Source organism: Dermacentor andersoni, chromosome 1 (assembly GCF_023375885.2).
Source record: "Dermacentor andersoni chromosome 1, qqDerAnde1_hic_scaffold, whole genome shotgun sequence".
Classification (NCBI taxonomy): Eukaryota; Metazoa; Arthropoda; class Arachnida; order Ixodida; family Ixodidae; genus Dermacentor; species Dermacentor andersoni.
Genome location: NC_092814.1, coordinates 370035103 through 370057890, shown reverse-complemented (window position 1 = coordinate 370057890; position 22788 = coordinate 370035103). Strand labels below are relative to the sequence as shown.

Here is a 22788-nt window from a genome sequence, read left to right as displayed (position 1 = left end):
CAGAAAAAACTGGCTGAGAATGAGCTATCTATATAGGCAGACGTATTATATTATAACATAAACCGTTTGTGAGTGTCGGACAATCCCTCTCGTGCGGAACATTTCGCACCAGCCGCCGCAAACGGGGGGTGTAGCTTGCCGCAAGTGCCTCGCTTGTCGGGAGGTCGCGGGAGGCAGCGCGTAGGCGCATAGGTACGTTGCGCGGTGAAGAAATGGCAGCGACTGACTGACGCCGCTGACGCTGCTAATATAGAGAAAGAAATACAACAAGAGGGGACACTCGGCGAAAAGTGGCAACAGGAAATACGTCACGTTATAGCATTAACGCTGACGGTTTGCTGCCGCGAGCATCGAAAAAAAAAAGAATGTGGAATGAGATTAACAGAAATAGTTTTATATTTTTTTATTCTTTCCCGGCAAACGTAAAAATATCTGCGTATAAATCAAATGAAACTTTGCGGCTTACTTCCGTTGCGTAGCGACAGGCGAATCAGCTAATGACGAGCCAGACGCATCCGTCATTCGTCAGACACACCGCCGAAGGGAAAGAGACCGGCCGCACATCTGAGCGTCGGCCTGTTCGGTCACCCGTCTGCCTGTTTTTCTATTTTTGGATTTAGACTGGTTTGGTGGGCTCCCGGCGAATTCTTGTGATCCTTCTGAACTTCGAGATGGCACCACTGCACTATTGGACTACGGCAAGGTGAGAAACCTTGTTCGACAGTCTGCGACGCATTTCAAGTAAAATGGCTTACGGCACGGCACCTATAGGCTAGACTCGTGACGCAGTTAACGAAAAACAGCGCGGCCGTCGTGGCGCACTTAATTAATGAATCGTACTGGGAGGTGTTTGCGACGCTTTCTATGAGCCCCAACATTATTTTAATTTATTTCGGTAGTGTATGGGTATGGTGGGTCCACAGGGTGTTTTGACGCAGTTTCGCGTGTACTGAATCTTACTGCGAGAAGTTTTGGTGCTTTCTCTGACCCCCAACATCATTGTAAATAATTTCGTTACTTTTTCAGGGAGTTTTCAAGCGCAGTGGGCGCGCCTGGCGCTGTGACGCGGTTAGCGAAAAGCAGATCGGCCGTGGTGCGCGGTTAAGTTTCGCGCTTTAATGCACCGACATGTTCATGGCGCTTTCTCTGACGCCCAACATTTTTTAACATTATTTTTGGTACTTTTTTTCTTTTACTTATGAGGCAAGCTCGCCGCGCCTGTCGTGACGCAGCGAAGAGCAGCTCGGCCGTGGTGACAGTTAGTTTAGCGCGTACTGAATCTTGCTGCGACAAGTTTGTGACAATTTTGTGGCCCCGCAACAATTTTGTCTTCTTTCGGCACTCACGCTTGTCGAAAACGCGACGAGCAATTGCCAAGAGTGATAACACGGGAGCGTGTTGCTTGCGCTGGCAGAACGCGCAAAAGATAACGCCAAGGAGATGAAACGCCAGGAACTTGTAACTCGAAAATTCGGGCTTCCGAACGACTAAAGACAGGCTTTGCACCCACGCATTTGTCTTGAGTGCGAGTAGAAGGAATTCTGCGAGGGTCCAGCATGGTGTGGTTGAGAGCATGTCCTGTGGCCAACTGTGTATTCAAAGCGTACTATCACGCCGGTTGTAGCCAAGTTCTGGAAACGCGTAATAGCCCGTGTATTCGTGCTATTAAAGTACAGGAAATAAGGCCTGGAAGGTGGGAATGGTTGGAAATAGAATGCTTCCGTGGTATGTACGGTATTGTTCGGGATGAGTCGGGTATTTTGTACGTCGTGTATGTAAAAGCAAACTGCTTTTGTTTGTAATGCCACGCCTTCACCCCTTTCGCCCGCTTGGCTTCTACACGCATTATTCTTGCATGTTAATACCAAAATGACACGTGCTTGTAATTTAGGTTTTTCAGCTGACGTCGTCTGGTGGAGAGAGAGAGAGAGAAAACATTTATTTATCAGGAGTATGGGTGACTTCCTCGCAGGGTGGAGCCCTTAGTTCAGGGCCCCATTGGCTCGCGCCACTCCGCGTGCCCGCCGGATCAGCCATCGCTGCTCTTGCGGGTCTGAGCTGGCCAGCGCAGTCTCCCAGGAGGAAGGGGAAGGTGAAGGAATAGGGGAGTAGCCCGGAGGGTGTGGGCACTCCCAGGTGCAATGATATACTGTGGGCTTTGCTCCACAATAGGGACAGTATGAGGTATATTGTGTGGGGTGGAAGAGGTGAAGATAAAAGAGGCAGGGAAATGAATTAGTTTGAAGCTGTCGCCACGCGACGGCATCTTCTCGATTAAGGGAATTATGTGGGGGAGGGTAGTGTCTCCTGTTATCTCTGTAATATTGTAGAGTTTCAGTGTAGTTCAGTGGTTCTGTCGGTGCGTCGTCTGGGTTGGACAGCTCTTCCAATGGCGCCCGGTTAGCGAGCTCTCGGGCTACCGCATTAGCGCGTTCATTACCATGGAGAGAGGCGTGTCCAGGTGTCCAGACGATACGCACCCTGTGTAACGCTGTGGGGTGTAATGATGTAAGGATGCGGTGTGTGTAGGGTGTCACCCTCCCTTGTGCCAAAGTCCTGCAGGCGGTCTGAGAATCAGTGACCACTGTGATAGGTCCATCCGGCGCTGGCATGGTTGAAGCGTGTACAATGGCTAGGGCAATAGCAGCCTCTTCCGCCGTGCCACTCTCCACAGTGTTGAGCGTTGCCGAAGCTCTCAGAATGTCTGCACTATCTACTACGACTAGGCATAGGGCACGTTTCTGTGGGTAGCGGGCCACGTCATCGCCTATTTGTCATCGCCTATTTGGCGATGACAAATCAAACACTCCAGTCCTATACACCGACGTGGCTCGTCTGGTGGAGATTCCTACGGGAACTACAGCTGCTTACCTGCTGCCACAACGTTGCATAAATGGACAAAAATCCCGCAACGAGCATTTATATCGAATAAAACGAACATTTCATAATTTCAAAAGGCGTCTTGCGTCTTTATGAAATTGCACGTGGCAAGTATTCGATCCAGGCTTGTAAAGATAGTTCGCAATCAATTTTACTTAATAAACGATTTCGCGCGAATACCACGCGCGGTCGACATGTAGAAGCAATAATAAAAAAAACAGTGCAGCCGGCGTGACGCGTACCAGCTAGCATTCAAAACGCGCGCACACAATACCGAAACGGAAGTGTAGTTCAGGTATTAAGAGGAAGCTTTAGCTCGAGTGCTCCTATCTAAATACATGTAAAACGAGAATTCGTTTTTCTCGGCAACCACTGCACCAAATTTGACGAGGTTTGTTGCATTCAAAAGACAAACTTAAAATCTAGTGACTGTTGGTTTCGAATTTTTGAATTAGGTCGTGAATTGTTTATTCAAAATTGCCAAAAATCGAAAATTTTCAAAAAACGAAACTATGAAGTTTACAACTCTGTAACTCAACCACTAAACATGATAATACAATTCTGTGAATTGCATCTAATAGTACATCTAAAGCGGACAAAATTGATGTGTTACACATGAATATGAAAAAAATTTAATCATAGCGAAATACAACTTTTGCAAAACCGTTGTAACCGACGTAACAAATTCACGTAAGATGTAAAATGACATATTGAATTTGTCCGCTTTGAATGATCTAATGGATGCCGTTTACAGAACCGCGATATCAGTTCTTGATGCAGAGCTATGAATTTGTAAACTTCGTGCTTCCATTTTTTTCAAACGGTCAAATATTTGAAAATCGATTTAAGAAAATTCAAGCCCTAAATCGAAATTCCAGTTCCAACAGTCACTAGAATTTAACTTTCTCCTTCATATGCAACAAATTTCATCAAAATTGGTCCAGGGGTTATCTCATAAAAACGTTCTTGCGTTTTACATGTATTTGAATAGGCCGCGTCGGAGTTGGGCCCGAGCTAAAGCTTCCTCTTAACGCCGGAGGCTTGGTGCGCTGCATTCAATTGGGCCGCTGGGCTGTATGGGAGTGTCCGCTCTTGTATTCCTTTCTCTATGCTGCTAGCGAGTCAACAGAAGGTGGCTCTGAGTTTCGGCTTGGGAAGCGCGCACCGTGATCCGTTGATACCGAGCCTGCGCTTCGGCAACCGGAGAACACCTCGCGCGGTCGCGGCCATGGAGGAGGGAGGGGGGGGGGGGAGAGGTAGACGCAGTGGCGAACGGCGGCGGCTATGCCTTTCGGCTTGGGCAGCGGCCCATCATCGAGATCAGCAGCCACCGAGGCGGCGCTCCTCCTTCCTCCATACGGCGCCCTGCTTGCTGCCGCACAGTGGGGGCATTGGAGGAGGAGCGAAGAGAGCAAGGCTCCCACCATGTGTAAGGGATGACGCCAGGAGCGCGCGCAGCTAGAGCAGCACGCTGGCTAGTCAACACCGCGCTTCGCGCGAGCCGGCGTATGTCGGAGCACGAGTGACGTCACGCACGGCGCAGGTGGCCGATCCGTTGCCTGACCTTTCGCCGCTGCCGCGCGTGACGTCACGCGTGGCGCAGGTGGCCACTGCCGCGCGCTATGCGTCATCGTTTGATGTTCGCCGCAAACCCGCCGTGGTTGCTCAGTGGCTATGGTGTTAGGCTGCTGAGCACGAGGTCGCGGGGTCGAATCCCGGCCGCGGCGGCCGCATTTCGATGGGGGCGAAATGCGAAAACACCCGTGTACTTAGATTTAGGTGCACGTTAAAGAACCCCAGGTGGTCAAAATTTCCGGAGTCCTCCACTACGGCGTGCCTCATAATCAGAAAGTGGTTTTGGCACGCAAAACCCCATAATTTCTTTTAATGTTTGCCGCAAGCGCGTGTTTATCGCGGAAGCCGACTATATAACCACTTGCCAGAGAATAGGCGTGCGCATTCAACATGGAAGGATAAGAGAGTGACTACCGATACAGAAGTGCTACTACGGGTGTTGGCTGAAAAGAAGCGAAGAAATGAAAGCCTGAAAGCTCAACGAGCGTCCGAGACACCCGAACAACGAGAAGAACGTCTCGCTAAACGACGCAGCAAAGCCGAGTCTGAAACGCCAGAAGTGCGACAGGCACGTCTCGCTAAACGGCGTGAAAAGGAAGCTGAACAGCGACGTTCGGCCATGTCGGCTGAGAGTAGCCAAGATGGTGAAAGTTCCGCAATTGCTGAGCAGTTGCGAAGGAAGAATGAAAAGGCTAGAGCCAAACGAGCTAGTCAAACACCCGAGCAACGAGAGGAGCAACCTTTTCGCTTCGAGATGTCCAGGCTTAACCTTAGCTAAGCCACAGCCAATTTTTTTATCAAGACGAACACAGATAGCTGTACAAATAACTCTTCTATCTCAATAATTTATGCTGATTTTGACTTCTTGCGCAGCCGCCTTTGATGTGCATGTGCCTGTTCTTTTTTCTTGGCATGCGCATGCGTGACAAGAGGATATACATGTACGATTCTTAAGTACCGCTTGTCTTTGTCCACCTTTCTTGCCTCTGAAGTTTTTACTGCGTTAAGTTACTAGTTCAATTATGGAAAACCAACTAACCCAACAATCACATCTCCATATACGTGCAATTTAAATAGCATTGGCCCTAGTCAGGCCCTTGCGGAACCCCATATTTAAATGGCCGTAGAGCACCATCTGTGTCCCCAATTTTAACCATCGGTTCTCTGTCACTGAAGTACTTTATCTTTAGAGTTTGAGATTGTCCACGAAAACTCAGTTTTTCAAGTTTTTCAAACATTGCATGGTCAACCGTGTCGGTAGTATTTCTCAAACTGAGGAAAACCTCAAACACCACCATCTTTTTATCGAGCAACGTATTGAAGAAATCGCTAAAGTTTTTGAACAGAGAGGTAGTTCCCCGACTGCGTCGAAAGTCGTGTGGGGATTCGGAAAGTATTTCGTATTTATCACAATACAGACAGCGTTCACTGGTAAACTGCTTTTTTTTTTACACACAAGCAAGTGATGAATAAGGGGAAAATCAGACATCCACCAGTTTGTAGCAATTGCTACAAAGGATTTTCCCTTTATTCATTACTTCTCTCCACCTTGCGGGTTTCCACAGAACTACTACGTAAAACAAGCAAGTTATGAAAGAATGGCTACTGACCTGTAGTTATATGCTGTTGCTTTTTTACAGCTTTTTTAAACAGGTATATAAAGGAATACCTTGAGTGCGTTAGAAATTCTTCCAGTTTCTAGAATATTTGCGTTAATATCAAAGAGAAGCTTTTTAACTTTACTGAAATTGTTTACTATATCATAAATGCAGACGCCGGCGTAACCTAGCGGTCTGGTGAGAGAAATTGCTCTAAACAAATTATGCACTTTTATCTCTGTCATTTCAGTCGTGTAGGCTGAGTGTACGCTAGAACGCAATTTTTTGTCGGCCACCGGCTTTCGTCCCGCAATCTCTAAACACTTCCAATAATACACTTGTTAAATTCATCGTTTAATTATATTTCATCTCTCCCTGGAAAATATCGTCAATGCTGCGTTTGTGTGGTCTTCCTAAGAATTCACTTCCCAGGATTTCGTTAGATTTCCCCTTACAATGAGAAAGCTTTCTTATATAATATGTTTCTCGTTACCCTTATCATTGCTATCAATTTATTTCTCGTTTGTCTGAATTTCTGCTTAAATAGTAAGTCTGTTTCATTAGTTTTACTTCATAAATGATCTTTCTCAATGTTTGGTCCCAAAAGTTCATGATTTACCCATGCTTTGTTATTCTTCATTGACTCCTTTGTACTCCTACTTCGATTTAGCATAAATACAATTACACCTGAATACAAGTTTTTTAACAAGCCTGCATATGATCTGCACGATATCCCAATTATGTTTAATATAAAAGTTAATTGGCGAATTACCCAAAATTATTATCTTTTTTGTGTGCTCGACGCGTCTTGCTGATATTCTCTAGGAGCTTAAGAACAAAAAGGGGAGTTCGGTAGTTCATGTAGAGTGCACAGCAGACAACTGCTGCTCACTTGGCACAAATTCTGTGACTAATAGAAGGGTAACGCAGTAGAGAACGAATAAAGCTTAGGTGGTGAGCCGATATTAGAATGGTGTTGGCCGAAGTTACAAAGATGTCATTGGAGGTCCCCGCGAGTGGTTTTGGTACCGCAGAGAATAACTATGATGATGATGATAATGATACACTATTGAAAAGAGCGTGCTGTCCAAAATTATTTGTATTGTTTCTCAAAAACACCACGAAGGCATTTATCCATCTACGCACTTCCGTGACGTGCTCTGACAGGTCTGCAGTTCTGCTCTGCAGTTCGATTCGGCTGCCTGCAGGTATACTGCTATCCTTGCGACCAATGTCGATGGGGGCGAAATGCGAAAACACCCGTGTGCTTAGATTTAGGTGCACGTTAAAGAACCCCAGGTGGTCAAAATTTCCGGAGTCCTCCACTACGGCGTGCCTCATAATCAGAAAGTGGTTTTGGCACGTAAAACCCCAAATATTATTATTATTATTGCGACCAATGGCTGTGGTGAAAAATAAATCCGAAACAAACGTTCCAGAAGGCGGCCGAAGTTTTTCGGTACTGCTGCGAAATATCGATCACTGTATAATTGTGCGTGTGTATGTGTGCGTACATGCATGTGTGCCTGCGTGTGTGCATGGACTCGACGATATTAGGACAAAGCGAGAATAACGAATTTCCTATGCGCATACATGCCACATCAACTTGTTCTCTGTGGGTCACATCGTGCGCTAAAAAACGCAAGGAGAAGAAGAGAAATGGGTAACATATATTTACGGCAATTTATGCACGCAAAATATTACGTGTAAGTTGGCAACTTTGTATGTCAAATCTAGACATAGAATACTGAGACGACGGCCGACGCAATGCAAGGATCTTATTCCAATGGGAATCCCTTTTCTCGCTTCATCAGTGGTCACAGTGGCACTCCGCCCACTTCGACAACAAGATCCGCCGACCATGAATGGTGAGGCATAAAAGTGGCGTAGAATAGAGCGGAAGGGATCATTAAAAAAACGCGGCGGATAATTCGCAAGTACCTAGGGCCAGTATAATGTACACATTTCTTCCAATCGATTAGGCGCCCCTGCTATCATCCGTCGGTCACAGCCGGCCGATCCCGTTCATAATGCAGGCGAAACGCAGCTCTGACCAGTGATGAAGAGCGAGAAGGCATTACAATGGCACAGAATCGATACAATAGCGTCACGTAGTAGGGACGGCGAAGAGAGCAGGAAAACTTAGAATGACGAAACTAGCGTTTTATTGGGCGAATCTGTGCCCTCACGAATTCCGTTCACGATCTTGACGTGGCTCAATGCCGCCGCATCGCGCCAAACACAAATCGGCCGCAGACAAGCTGCTGTACTGGCCGGCGGACAACTTTCTGACGCATAGAAGGGAAAGCTACGGGAGCGCAGCTTTTGCGTGTGTTTCGCTGCGCCAGGTACTTAGCAACGGACACCACTGCTCGTTCCTTGGATCAAAACGCTCAAAAGAAAATCACAAATATAAGTCCCATTGAACACCCAACGGTGAATTTTGTCCTATTGTGCTGTTGCAAATAAGATGCTTAGGTTTCCTCTTCTCCAGCTTAAATGGACGCGGCATGGGAATGTATTTTTTTTAATTTTTTTTTTCTTCAGGAGAGCTCTTACTTCTGCGCGATTCGTCTCCGTATCTTTCCATTCATTGCATAGGAAAGTTGCACGCGAATACAGCGACACTAATAGTTACAGCTCAGTCATGTCAGTGAGCGCTTCGGTAGTCGCAGCGCAGCGGAAGCTGCAACACGGTGTAGCCTGGTGTGGGAGTTGTAGGCCTTCTGCTGAGGTGACGACGCAGTTTCAGCACATGGTTTGTCGTTCGCGAAGGCTTAGCCTGCGACGCCTCGACGCCTACGGAGTGCCGCTTCAACAAGCATACTGCTTCGCTTGCGATGGCACACACAAAAAAAAGACTGGGGCAACGAGAAACTACGGAAACGACAAAGAAAGGCAACGACGTCGACGTGCGAATCTCGCTTTGGTCCGGCGACAGACAGGCCAGGTGAACAAGAACACCTTTGGCGCGTTAGCGGCACACGCTGTCCACTCTGCCACTCGCACTCCTGAAGCTTAGCGCGTCGGAACTCAACGGGCTGTCCAAGACACTACGGAGCTGGACCAAAATGACCGCACCTTCACTGAAGTGACTGGGCAGCAGGACGCCGCGCGCCAAGCAAACCTGCAACACAGTCGCCGGCCCGCAAATCGTGCGCCTTTCGCAGCAGCGAACCATGAGCTGACGAAGCCATTTACTAACAACGCATTTGCCTTGCACGGTCTGCGAAACGCCTGTGGTTTATGGCGGATTTGCTCAGTGCTCCGGTGCGTGCGATGAACACCTTCTGTGAAGACACCTTTGACTTTCGTTTTCTGTCCATTCCCATGAAAAAGGGGAGAAGCTGTAATTTTTTTATGCTTTTAGTTTTGAGAAGCTAGAGTCATGTCTTGCAACACTCGCGTCCCCCTCAAATCTTTAGCTTTGCGCTTGGTTTGGCTAACCAGTCACCAATCACGCGCCATTAAGTTTTTCGGCAAATCGTGAGCGGGAAAGCTGTGCGTGCCGCATGTATGAACTAACCGATCAACAAATAAATAAATAAATAAGTATGATGCTATTATAGTTCCCGGGAACAGCAACGGATCCTTTGTTGTGGTAAACTTAAAAGGTTGTACGCAAGACACAATGTACAGAGAAGGCAAATGCGGTAGACAAAAACAATGTGAGATAGAGAAAAAAATACGGTAAAAAAAAGAACGATGAGGCGGGCGTAAAAGGGAATTAATTGTGCAACGTGATTATCTACACATGCACAGAACACCGGGAAGGAACTCTGAAATATGTCAACAGATGCACAATACTTACATATATTTTATGAAGGATAATGACTACTGCAGCAAGAATAATAATTGTAACAATAATTATAATAACAAAAAGTCAGTTTCGACCGACAAGGGAAGCTTCATTTGTGATAGCAAATTAGTAGACAACTAAGGCAGTCTTATGGGCTGTATAAACTGGTAAACATTCCATTACTACCTAAATTAACAAGCATGGTGTCACGCGCCAGCTGGCGAACGTAAAGGCATACCACTCGATGAGCGCGTACACTCGCTGTCGAAACGGTGGCGTGAGGAAGAGCGGCAGCGAGCGAATCGACCTTCGTGCTGCATTTCGCTTCAACGCGAACTAAGCGGCGAGAACACATTGCGCACGAAACTATGAGCTCTTGGCGCCCCTTGACTCCCTCTACTCACCGCAGATCGCTTTCAAGAGGGGGCCCCCGCAACCGCGCTCAGTCGCCCATACGCAGCTGTCGCAGGAGCGGGACCCTCCCCCCCCCCCCCCCCCCCCCCCAGCCTTCCCCGGTGCTTTGCGCGCGCGAGGTCAGGCCAGTGTCATCGGCTCATCCTGCGCACTTTCACTTTCACCTACAACATTCGGCACGCGGCCGCTGTGTTATCGCACTTGTACTTTATACGAAACATCACGGTGACGCCGACGGTGAAAACGAGCCTGGAGTGGCCATATTATTGCTATCACAATAATAATAATAATAATAATAATAATAATATGCACCACTGAATATCCGGTATGGGTCCCCGGTTCCAAAAAGCGAGATCAAAGAAGGACTGGAATATCAATTCTGCACGTCGGTCGAACACCTGGAAGAGTTTTCCTACAGCCAGAAGATGGTTTGGCTCTTCGTAGCATTCTTCAGAAGAACAATTTCAGTTGTCTATACTTCCGTTATTTCTCAATGTTTTTAGGTGTTCTGGCGCGAAAACGCTTCTTTGACAGTCACTTCTCCGTAGATAGACTTCTTTCGCCGTACATATCACGCATCACACACAGCTGAAACTGTTTGATTATGCTAAGGCAACGCTCATGCACAACTCACCGTCAAACTCGTGCGGCTCGAGCACTGAGCTGGGGACACACACGTCGTCCAGGTGGTGCGCGATCTCCCTCGAAGTGTCCTCCTCAAGTACGTGCCTTGCCAGCACGCTCACGTGAGTGGCGTCGGGTGCGCAGACGGACAAGTGCTGCGCCCCTTCCCCGTGCTGCCCGCAGCGGTGGAGAATGGCGTAGCTCCCGTAGTCCGTCGCAACCACGGCTAGCGTCTCTGCGTGGACACGTAAAAACTCGTAAATTCAATGCTTAAGGATGCTCAACGGCAAACTCAACAAGGCGTAGGTGAGGCTTCGCTAGTCAAGCCATCAGATAGCATAAGAATGGACGAGTAAAGAGATTAACAAGCTTGTAATTCTAATGCTTACCTTATAGAGGCTGTCCCAACTATCATGCGCCAAGATTTAAAGATATGCAAATGTCACGTAGGTGGACAGAAGCGAGGTAATGTCATTGGCTGTCGCTTGAACATACTCAGGATATCTTTTGCATTCAGCCTAAATACATAATTAGTCTTCATTAATTAATCAACTTCACAAATATTGTAATAGATTAAAAGTGTCAATAAGAAAATATTAGAGCAACATGAGAAACTCCCGATACAGCTTTCTGTTGCCCAATACGTGCTACATAAAAGTATTTTTCCGAGCGTAACGGGCCCCTGAAACCATGAAAATTCGGACAAATTTTGTAGACACGTAGGGTCAGCTACAGTTAATCACTCGCACCACAATTTGTGTGAAGCGTCTCATATTAAGAGAGCTACGGACGATTACAAGTTACCCTCCTCCATAGCCATGCATTTCCTCCTCAACTCGTTCGCCGAGTGATCGGGGCTAAGCTCCACCTTCACTGGTTCTGCGTCACGATGGCACGTCGTGTCGTCTACTTACGTTTCTCTAGGAGCGAGCGCGCGAAGCCTCTCTAACCTCCCCGGCAGCTGCTTGGCAGTCGACCCCAAGCGACAGCTATCGAAGCTGCGTGCGTTGCGAGCATTCTGTCGCAGCGCCAAACGTGTCTGGTATTCCGGTAACCGCAAGTGAGCTGCACATTTCGACGGATAGGTGGAGACATAAACTCACGCTGATGAAGGAACTTTACCGTAGGCGTACGTGAGCTGCCTGATCGGTCTGCACGGTCCAGCCAACCCTTGGCGCAGAGCTTAACCAGCCAAACAAAGAGCTAATGTTGCTCCAATCAAGTGTAAAACATTTTTAACATTTACAAGAACAACGTTTCAACTATTCAGCTCCTGCGAAAAATTTACACCAGCAGCAAAGAAGAATACACTTCGATACTGCTGCTGTGTGTGGTTGAGCTCTGTGCCACCAGGTGGCTGCACCGTGCAGAGCTTTTATGTTTTCGCTTCTGCTCGTCCAGTGAAACAGCACGGTCAAACCGTCAGGCCGTGTCTCCTTGCACTTGTATTTACCTGAATACCGGACTCGCAAAACGCTATTGTGGTAGTAATCTTCCTGTGTAAAGAGACGGGGGGGGGGGGGGGGGCGCAAACGTGCAAATGCTGGCCCCGGTCGGATAGCGACAGTCCGATGTGCTGCAGCCACTCCGCTCCTCTGCTTCCTTGCAGAGGGACACGATGTCGCAGCTTGACATATTGAGTCGCTACGTTTGCAGCCCACAACGCAACAAAGTCGAATCATGGTGCTCGCGAAAAGACTGAGACCGAGTCTGACCGCGGAGCTTTCGTCAAAATGGAGTACGTTGTAACACAAGCAGACGATGGTTGCTGTGTTCCGGAAGTGCTTAAGTGTAGTGAGAAATCGTTCTTGTGTATTCTGTTTCTGTTACTTTCTTTTTATAGAAACAAATTAACTAACATTCCAACTATTACGAACAACATTTGTAAAAATTATTGATGACGCACCCTGGGCAGCCAATCGGATAGCTCGCCCTGCAAACGTCATTGCGGCAAATGACGTCAAATGGGTAGGGGCGGCCTAAAGCTCAGCCGAGCGATGTGCTGCGATCGGCAGTGATGTACATTCTTAACGCCTTATAATAAATTACGCGCTTTACGAGGAGCCCTTAGATGCCTCATTAATCATCAGAAGGATTTACTCCAACGACTCAGTACGTTTGTACAAAGTCGTCGAAATCGTTCCAGGCTCCCCTTAATTAAGCCCGCGAATACATGCGAAGTGCCTCGAGCGGCCGCTCGCACGGAAATTTTGCGTTTTCTTCACACTCAGAAACGACCCTTTATGTAGCACGTACTGAGCACCAAAAAGCTGTATCGGGAGTGCTTCATGTTTCCCTACAATTTCATCATTGACACTTTTCATTTACCTATAACATTTGAGAAGTTGATTAGTTAATTAAGACTAATGTAATTAGGCGGAATGCAATATATAATCTGAGTATCTTCAAGCGACGACAAACAACGTTACCTCGATTGTGTCCACTTACGTGGCATTTGCATATTTTTAATTGATGGTGAAAATATATGGGACATCCTTTGTATAAAAGACGGATAAAGCGGCTGAGGGATGCATGGGCGTCCAGCACTCTCTGGAGCACGCGTCGCAAAAGCGCTGCCTGAAGCATTATGCTCTCATACAGAAAAAAAGACACAATGAGATTCCATTTATTATTATTATTATTATTATTATTATTATTATTATTATTATTATTATTAGTCGGCGGCAATTCTTTGCCACAAACTGACGTTTGTCTCTGCCCAGGAAATGCGAAGGACCATGCGTCGTCCAGCCCGGTTCATACAGCCATCTTCCGCCAGCGTCCAAGTGCGATAATCGTGGTATCAAGCCTGCGCAGAAAGATTGCCTCCCCCCCGACAGGCCAGGGCACCAGAGGGCCGCTAATCGTCTCACCATTACCTTTAAATGCACGGACAGATCCACAACCTTCTGCAGTCGGCGGCAATTCTTTGCCACAAACTGACGTTTGTCTCTGCCCAGGTGAGCTGAGGCTCGTAACTTAATTGTTTAGTTTTCGCGTGCCGCCGACTGCTCTAGAGGGTCTGATATTTTGTGCATTAGGGTTTGTGTAGCCTCCTGCGACAGCGCCGTGCCAATGTCGTCCTGTGCAGATTGCTCTGATCCTCTTCCTGATGATGGCCGTTTCATGTGTTGCAAAGGTGTGTAAAAAAAGCTTTCATTTGCGCTCATCATGTTCAGGAATCGCAGAATCAACGTTCATTTCGGTGGGTTTGTCCAAACGTGACGCATGGAAATGTCGTCATTGTCGACAGGGAAAAAAGCGACGCTCGGCTACAGATGCATTTGTTACTGTTGAACTTGATGCTCTGCAAAGCCAAATAGGAGCTATAAATAAAAAGCTGGATGGTCTCTCTTCCCTTAGATACGATATCAATTCATTGTTATCACTTCCTGCTAAAATCGATCCGCTTTTCGTGCTGACGTCGACTGTCGATACGCTCCAGTTTTCCATGAATGAGATTCAAAATTCAGTAACATTCATGTCAACAAACTACGACGATTTTCTGGTTAGAATAGAAGCAAGTGAAAAAGCCAACTCGGAGGTTTCATCACTCACGGTCAAAGTACCGGAGCAAGAGATCGAGATTCAGTCTTTGAAAACTGAAATGAACAAACAGGAGCAGTACAGTCGCCGTTTAAACCTCGAAATCCACGGCCTTCCTGCCTTCCGGCCTTCCAATGAGGACTTGCGAATCTTGCCAAAAAATTGACGATCAAAGACTTCGACAGCTCTGGCATTCTTGGCATCCATCACTTGCCGAGCAAAAAGAAAGATAAAATTCCAGTCATTCTGGTTAAATCTGCTTCTGTATCTGCGAAGGAAACTTGGATGGCCTGTCGCCACAAACTTCAGAACTTATGCCAAACTGATAATGACCACAAGCTTTATTTTAATGAGAACCTTACAGTAGCAGACCGGGAACTGTTCTGGTTCGCCAGGAAAAAGGGAAAGGAAAAGAAATATATGTATGTTTGGACCAAGGACGGAAACGTGTTTGCTAAGAAGGAGGAGGGTGCCTCTTTAATCCGTGTGAACGACGTGAATGATCTGTTGCGCTTAACGTAATTGTTTCAAAGCGGTCTATAATTCACTACGGCGACCTTTTTCAAAACAACCTCATGGCTCTGTGTGAGAACTTTGTTGACTTTCAAGCACTTGGTCGTCAGTTTACCTTTCCATCAACAGTTACCACAGTTCATGTTAATATCCGCAGTTTGCGAAAGCATTGGGACACATTTTGTACTTACGTTGATATTATTTTACATAATGTGGACGTTTTTGTTCTTACTCAAATAAATATATGCTCGCCGAGATTAACCTTTCCACTCTTCCAGGATTCGTTTCCTTTTGGTTCACTCGAGACACTCAAAGAGGCGGGGGGATAGCAATTTTCGTACAGGATACCTGGAGTGTGGAACAGGTAGTGGCTGACTTTTCTAGTGCGGAATCTTTGGCACTGAACATTTCAAACCAACTTAGCCATACTTCACTCTTGGCAATATATAGACGTCCCTCAAGTAACCTGTCCTTGTTTCTCAATGAGCTGGAGGCACATTTACAAAGGACGATGTTAGTTCCTTACATATGCCTAGTAGGCAATTTCAATATAGAGATTCTTAATGCAACTGTAACCTCGGTATGCGATTATTTAGATGTCATTGCAAAACATGGCCTTGAAAGTATTATTGATATTCCAACTAGGGAAGAATTACTTCTTAATAATTTAGTAAAGTCTTGTATTAACCACGTCAACATGCGCACGGAGTTTGCTTCAGTTCATGGTGCAGTGTTACAACAGAAAGTTGCCGACCATTACTTCATAGCTTGTCAGTTACGCTTTCCTTCTCGGTCGTTATCATGCTCTAGCCCCAACACTTGCCACGCTGTTACCGATACGGCTACTTTTGATAAACTGGTCGCCTTGTTCGACTGGCCAGGCCTGCTTGAAAATACCGACAGATTTGAGCTATACAATGAATTTTCCCGTTCGATAGACATTATTTATAAATCCAGTGAAAGGACAATTTACGTTTGCCAACGCCGCCTGAACCAGCCCTGGATGAACAGCGTGATATTATCCGCTATCAAGGAAAAAGACCTGCTTAGGCAACGGTGCAGACGTTCGCCTAGTCATTACATTTTGCGTACACAATTTAAAACTTCTCGAAATAAAGTAAATGCCCTTATTCGTGCAGCCAAGCGTTCGTACAACAGAAACCGCTTTTATGAATCTCGTAGAAATCCTCAGAAAACGTGGTCTCTGTTAAACGAGGTGAGAGGATTACCTTCAAATTCGACTAAACATATTCAGAATCATTTTGATTCAGATTTATCAACAGTCGTTGACAATTTTAACTAATTTTTCTCTTAGTTTTCTGGTGTGTCGAAGCAATCATGTTACACTGGCAGCACTACTACTCCTGTAATTGAATCCGCTTTCCTACCCACTATCACAGAAGAGCTTTACTCGTTATTGGGCAGCTTCGGCCGGCATCAATCACCAGGCATCGATAAAATTCGCACGTTTGATCTTTACAGGAACTTCGGCGTTCTGAAGAATGTCTTGCTAGAAATCCGAAACGGGATAATTACAAGCGGAAGTATTCCTACGTGGTTAAAAATGGCCGTAGTTCGACCACTTCTAAAAGGTGGTGATGCTAAGTGTGTGCATAATTATCGCCCCATTTCTATCCTGCCTAGTTTAGCAAAAGTTCTAGCAAAACATATATTCTTAGTAATGAACAGCAGGCGAAATGCGAAAACACCCGTGTACTTATATTTAGGTGCACGTTAAAGAACCCCGGGTGGTCGAAATTTCCGGAGTCCTCCACTACGGCGTGCCTCATAATCAGAAAGTGGTTTTGGCACGTAAAACCCCATAATTTAGTAATGAACAGCTTTATTAACAAAGCGGGGGGGTTCTGCGACTGTCAATACGGTTTTATTGAAAAAAGGGGCACTAAGGCTTTATTAGAAGAATTGAGTGACCATTTGTTTTCTTCACTTGAAAAAAATATTGTGTGTTGCGCACTTTCTTTAGATGTGGCAAAAGCCTTTGACACGGTTTGCCATTCCATTATGCTAGAGAAACTCTACAATTTAGGTTTTCGAGGACTTTTTTCCGATTGTTACACAATTTCCTTACAGATAGCTCCCAGATAGTTTCTATTTCAGACATTTGCAGTTCCCGTTTTTCTGAAGGCCGGTGTGCCACAAGGTTCAATACTGTCTCCCTTACTTTTTAATGTATACGTTAAGGACATGTGCAATGTGCTATCCATCTGCAAGTCATTTCAATATGCAGATGATACCGCACTTTTAGCCACACATGTGAATTTTCCAGACGCATTCTCAATGCTTCAATATGACGTCGGTAAATTAATGGATTATTTTGGTGCACATGTAATCGATATCAATCATTCTAAATCAAAGTTGGTTTGCTTCCATAGCCCACTCAAGCGTGTTTCACTTTCTTTTTCACTTTATCTGCACAGCTCTCGATGTATTAATTGTTCCTGCCCTCCAATAAATTTTTCGAACTCTGAAGTATTTTGGCATATGGTTTGATTCTAGTCTTATTTTTTCTACTCCCTTATCTTACATATGCGCCAGACTTTGTAAAATCGTCTGTTTACTGTACCGCATCAAAGTGTTCTTACCCTTGTCTGTTAGGAAACTTTTGGTCCACTCATTAGCCTACAGTGTGCTCAGATATGGGATTACAACATTCATACATTGTTCTGGTACCTGGCATCCACGTGTAAATAGGTTGTTGAAGTGTATGTTAAAAAGTGTTACTTCTGGCGTATACAGACCACAAGGGATGAACCTTTTTCAGATGCTAAAAATGCCGGACAGGCACTCACTGTTTGTTCAAACAGTGCTACTGAAACACTTCTGGACGGATACCTTTAAAGCCCCCACTGTGTCTTGTCGTCCTTTACGTCGTGCACCTGCTTTTTCAGTTCCTTATAAACGTACCAGATTTGCCAGATATACTCAAGCCTTTTATGTTCCAGATATATTCAATGCCCCTCCTTCTGAAATTCCTTCCTGTAAGTCTGTACGCGACATTGGCAAAAATTTAAAGGCATTGTACACGGAATGATTATAGGCGTCATATATTTATTTTCCCTGTCATTGTGAAACGTGTCTTCGCTCTCCGGTCGTTTTTTTTTTTGTGATTTTCACTTTCTTTTTTTTTTGTCGTGTACTTTATCGCTCGCGACCTTAGTTTACAATGTGGTGTTTATTTTATTTTCTTCGAAAAGAAAAAGAAAATTCGGTTTTTCTGGCTGAGTCTTGTTACTGACTGCCGGGTTTCGCGTGACAAGCCACTGTGATAGCTTAGGCGAACCCGATTTGTGTACTTGTACTCGCAGATTTGATAATAAATTATTATTATTATTATTATTATTATTATTATTATTATTATATGAAGTACCTTATATGCTCGTAAGGCATTGTGTAAGGGAGGGCGAAAAATCCCAACACTGCATGCACAACCAGATGAAATAAGTACCATACATGGTAAATAATATTTGTGCATGATAATAGCAGTAATAAAGAGGAGACTAAGCAAAACGGAAATAACGAGAATAAATATGGTACATAGATTAAAGCACACGATGACATAAAAAGCGCATGGCTCATGAATAAGTGCGCAATTCATCAAGCGTGTTATATCAAATATAAAGAAGGGGGGGGGGGGCAACGTAATTCTTAACTTCAAAATAAGAACTGAAACATGAATATCAAACATGAATAAACATGAGCTGCAACATGAATATGAAACATGCTAAACGACGGCTTCAGTGTAATCTGTAACAAGTTGGTGATGGAATGTATCAGGATTAGATAGAGATGCGACGCTGTCTGGTAGATTATTCCATAATCTGATGGCTCGTGAAAGTGCTGATGACTTAAAAGCTAAAGTGTCACCATAGATGCGTGTAAGACTCAAGTGATTGTGCAATCTTTTGGACGTGCGGCATGGGACATCGAGATGAAAGGAACATGATCTACTGGAGTGTACATACTTGTGAAATACTGTTAGTAGAGCGATGTCACGGCGTACGCCCAACGATTGGAGAAAAAGATAAGTTTTAATCTGAGTGACGCTTGAATGGTAGTTAAAGTTTATTGAGATGAATCGTGCGGCTATATTTTGGATGGATTCGAAAGTGGTGATCATGTTATTATGATAAGGAGACCAAACGGAGGAAGCAAACTCAAGTTGAGGGCGAACAAAAGTAAGGTAGACTAGTTTGCGAATATTAGCAGGGGAATTTCTGAGGTTACGGCGTACGTACCTTAATGACTTAGAGGCGACGGCGCATATGAATTTGATATGAAATGGCCATGAAAGATCTGATGATAGGTTAACACCGAGATATTTGTAATGGGAGAGGTGAGACAGTAAGTGATCTTGAATATGGTATGTATAACAATAATTGTTATATTTGCGGCTGAATGAGATGACTTTGCATTTCCATACGTTAAAGGTCATTAACCACGTTTTGCACCACTATCTGATGAGATGAAGATCGGATTGGTGTGCCACGTGGTCATTAGGGCGGTAGGTGAATGGGGAGGTACATGACACAATCGTCCGCGAAAGTTCGCATACAGGAAGAAATGTTAATAGGTAAATCATTTATATAAATAAGAAATAAAAATGGATCGACTACGCTGCCCTGTGGCACACCTGAGGTAACAGGTAACGGAGGTAACTATAACACACGAACAATTCCTTATCTACGTTGCAAGCGTGTTATTAGAGTGAATATAGGGATTGGAGCTTTACGCACGTTTTCGCAGCACCTTTACTCTACACAACGGCGATCGTTCCTTGAAGACGTTTATTTTAAAGAGGTCATGAGCCACACCTCGAGCTTGGTGGAAAAACAAAGTTTGCATAATGTAAAAGCTGCTGTTAACATTTCAACAAAATTTTGCAGTTGTGCGCTGCGTGTGGAGCTAGCAAGCGAAGCTCCAAGTCGAATTTTTTTTCGCATGCTCTCTTTTCAGCACAACACTTCTCACTCCTTTCGGGGCAGCCATATTTCGCCATATAGAAAATTACCATACGCCGCTGTCGTTCGCTAAACCCTGACATCACTCAAGGAGTGCGCTATACGCAGCAGACTATCGCCTGCTAACACTCGGTCGCGCCCACCCGTGTAGAATGAAACTTTGGCCACACTGCTTATCAGTTTCCTAGCCGGCTCCGGTCTCGCTAATTTCAATTAGTTTCTAGCACTCAACTGGCCTTGAACGCTCGTACCACACGCACGCTAGCCAGCGCGCGATCATTCCTGGCGGCTTCTGGCTAGACACCTTGGCAGACTTCGTTTCGTAGCAAGCTATTGCGCAAAAAACGCACTTGGGTGTGCCTACTATGCGTCCGTCAAGGTGGTGCAGGACATTACGGATCCGCACCACGTAGCACGGCCAGATTGGAGCACATGATCGAGCGCGAGCGCTTCGGCCCTGTCGTGCACATAGTCAGCCACTACAGTTGCATGTAGCTGCATTTGCAGGGTAGGGTGAATACCGCGGCCGCCGCGGAGTGCGGCGACGACCGCGCTCAGTGACCTGCTATGGTTCACTGAGGACAACAGCGTGCTATGATTGGTATCTGTGGGTCACGTGACTCAAGGCCCGAGCACCAACGTCTGCCGTGCAGATCGCCTGCTTCCCGAGTTGCACACCCTCGAGGTACTCAGCCATCATGCTCGAAACTCCTTACGTTAGGAATACTTTCAAAGCGACTCTGGAGTGCGGCGTTCATCGCGTAACCGATGCGGGTGCTACTGATTTGTACTCGCACTCGTGAACATAAAGACAATGGTTGTTCGACCCTGGGGAATTGTGCGATGGTCGTAAACGTAAGTGCGAAAGGAAATCCGCTACTCATCTCACTCGTTGCGAGAATAGCCACGCGTAGCAATTTAGTACACTGTAGCACAGCAAAGGAATGACACACCGTGAACTCATCCGCAAGCTGAGGACAGCGTTTGTATTTCGAGCGTTGTAGGCGACAAAATAGGAAGTAGTGGCGTCTATGTGAGCGTGTATACTCTAACCGGTCACTGGCTCTATCCTCCACGGAATCAGGCAAGGAAACAATAACCGCCAGCTAACTATTCTTACTGGAACAAATATATGGCTTGTTGACTTACGAAGGGACAACCAGGACATAAGCGCAGCCTTTTCTATAGATGTAGAAGACCTTTTCCACTCCATTCGGCATAACGATCTGTTTGTTGCGGTCAGGATATACATTGAAGCAAATGGCATAATTTCCTGCCTGAACGCAAGTGGTATCTCGGTGGAAGATTATTCAACGCTGTTAGAAACTTACTTTATTAGTAATTTTGTCAATTTTGACGGAAAGCTCTTTCTGTAGAAACGTGGAATCTGCATCGGGTCGTGAATTGTGCCAATTTTGTTGCAACATCTTTTCTATCTTCAATTGACAGGCGCTTGATGAGGCATTTGAGGGTCGCGCGTAATTAAACATTTTGAAGGTTTCTATATACATGGATGACTTTTTAATTGTTTTTAAAGGCAAGACACTATAACTACTTGAGACAGCATTTTAACCATGCTCGGACAACTCGGTAAAGATGTTTCTTTTACTCACGAATTTTCACTTGAAAATTGCCAGCAATTTTCGCACCTAAGCATTTCCTTTGAGTGCTGTCATGCAGTCCTTTGCGGTCATGCGTGCTGACAGAATTTCCCTCGGCCACACAAGGGCTTGGTGGCATATGAGTGCTCCTACACCAAGATTGTAAAACGGGGAGCCGCTATGGTCTGTTTAGAATCGGCTCTCCGCCAGTTGCACGTGCAGAGGATGCAGCTTGCATTTGACAGTCCGATTTCCCGTATTAAGACGGCAGGGTTCTCTGAGTCGATGGTAACGCCAGCGGTGGAAATCCTCCTGCAGAAGGCAAAAGGTTTCAGGAGCAAAGCAAGGGTGAGGACGACCACAAAGGCCGTAAGACCTGAAGTGGCACCTTATGTTCAAAGAGTCACTCGCAACCTAAGGAAAGTGGCAGGCAGGTACGCCGTCCGAATTGCCTTTTAGCGCCTTTTAAGCTTGCGCCGTTCTGTATATTAAGCTTGCGCCGTTCTGAACATTCTGGGCGATGCCAGAATGTTCGAGCGAGGTAACATGAACAAAAGTAGGAATTGGCCCACTCGCCTGCGCACTGCAAAGGGCAGTCCCTTGCAAAACGTTTCCAGGAGATAAGGATTCTGGGAAGAAGCCGGGACCAGACTACACGCGAACTGGTGGAGCTACATCATATAAAAAAGGCCAAGACTGCGTTAGCGATACCTCTATTAGGCGGTTTCATTCGGATATAGGTTTCTTCTTCTAAGTGGTTGCCCCAAAAGGCTGATGAGTGGACTTCTTGATACGTTCTGTGCATGGCGTATTTGTCTATATATGGCTGCGTGTTGGCGTGAATTAGTTGAAAGTTGCCATCCGTGTCGGCGCTTTGTGTTTTTCTTACTATTTCTTCGCCTTTTATTAACAGCAAATATGACATGCAGTAAACACCAACTAGGCGTAACTGAAGTTCGTCTGAACATAAGCTGATTACAGGGGAAAACGAGGCATCACATTTTGTATGCTGTTGGTCATTGTTTGAAACTTTTGATTATTTATTTATGTGTTGCCATTGTTAGATTTGGCGTATTCGCCGAAGTGCGGACGGCGAGGTCATTGTGGCAACGATGTGACACATTCCACCGTGTCAATATCGGCACTGAGATGCTGACAGTGAAACTAAATTAGAGGTCAGCGTGAGAACGAGACGACGAAGGTTTTCGCAGACCTCCAGCGAAAGACGCCAGGACCTGGAGAAGTTTTACCTTTAGGCG

At 45.7% G+C, this 22788-nt stretch overlaps 1 protein-coding gene across 5 annotated transcripts in view; it reads right to left on the bottom strand.

Moving 5' to 3' along the window:
• LOC126516448 (papilin-like) overlaps nucleotides 1-22788 on the bottom strand; it is a 530520-nt gene that overhangs the window by 284228 nt on the left and 223504 nt on the right. For all 5 annotated transcript variants that reach the window (XM_055064066.2, XM_055064065.2, XM_050166565.3 and 2 more), the window contains exon 5: nucleotides 10901-11125. In XM_055064066.2, coding sequence (XP_054920041.2) covers nucleotides 10901-11125 — 225 coding nt within the window. The remainder of the gene's footprint in view (nucleotides 1-10900; nucleotides 11126-22788) is intronic.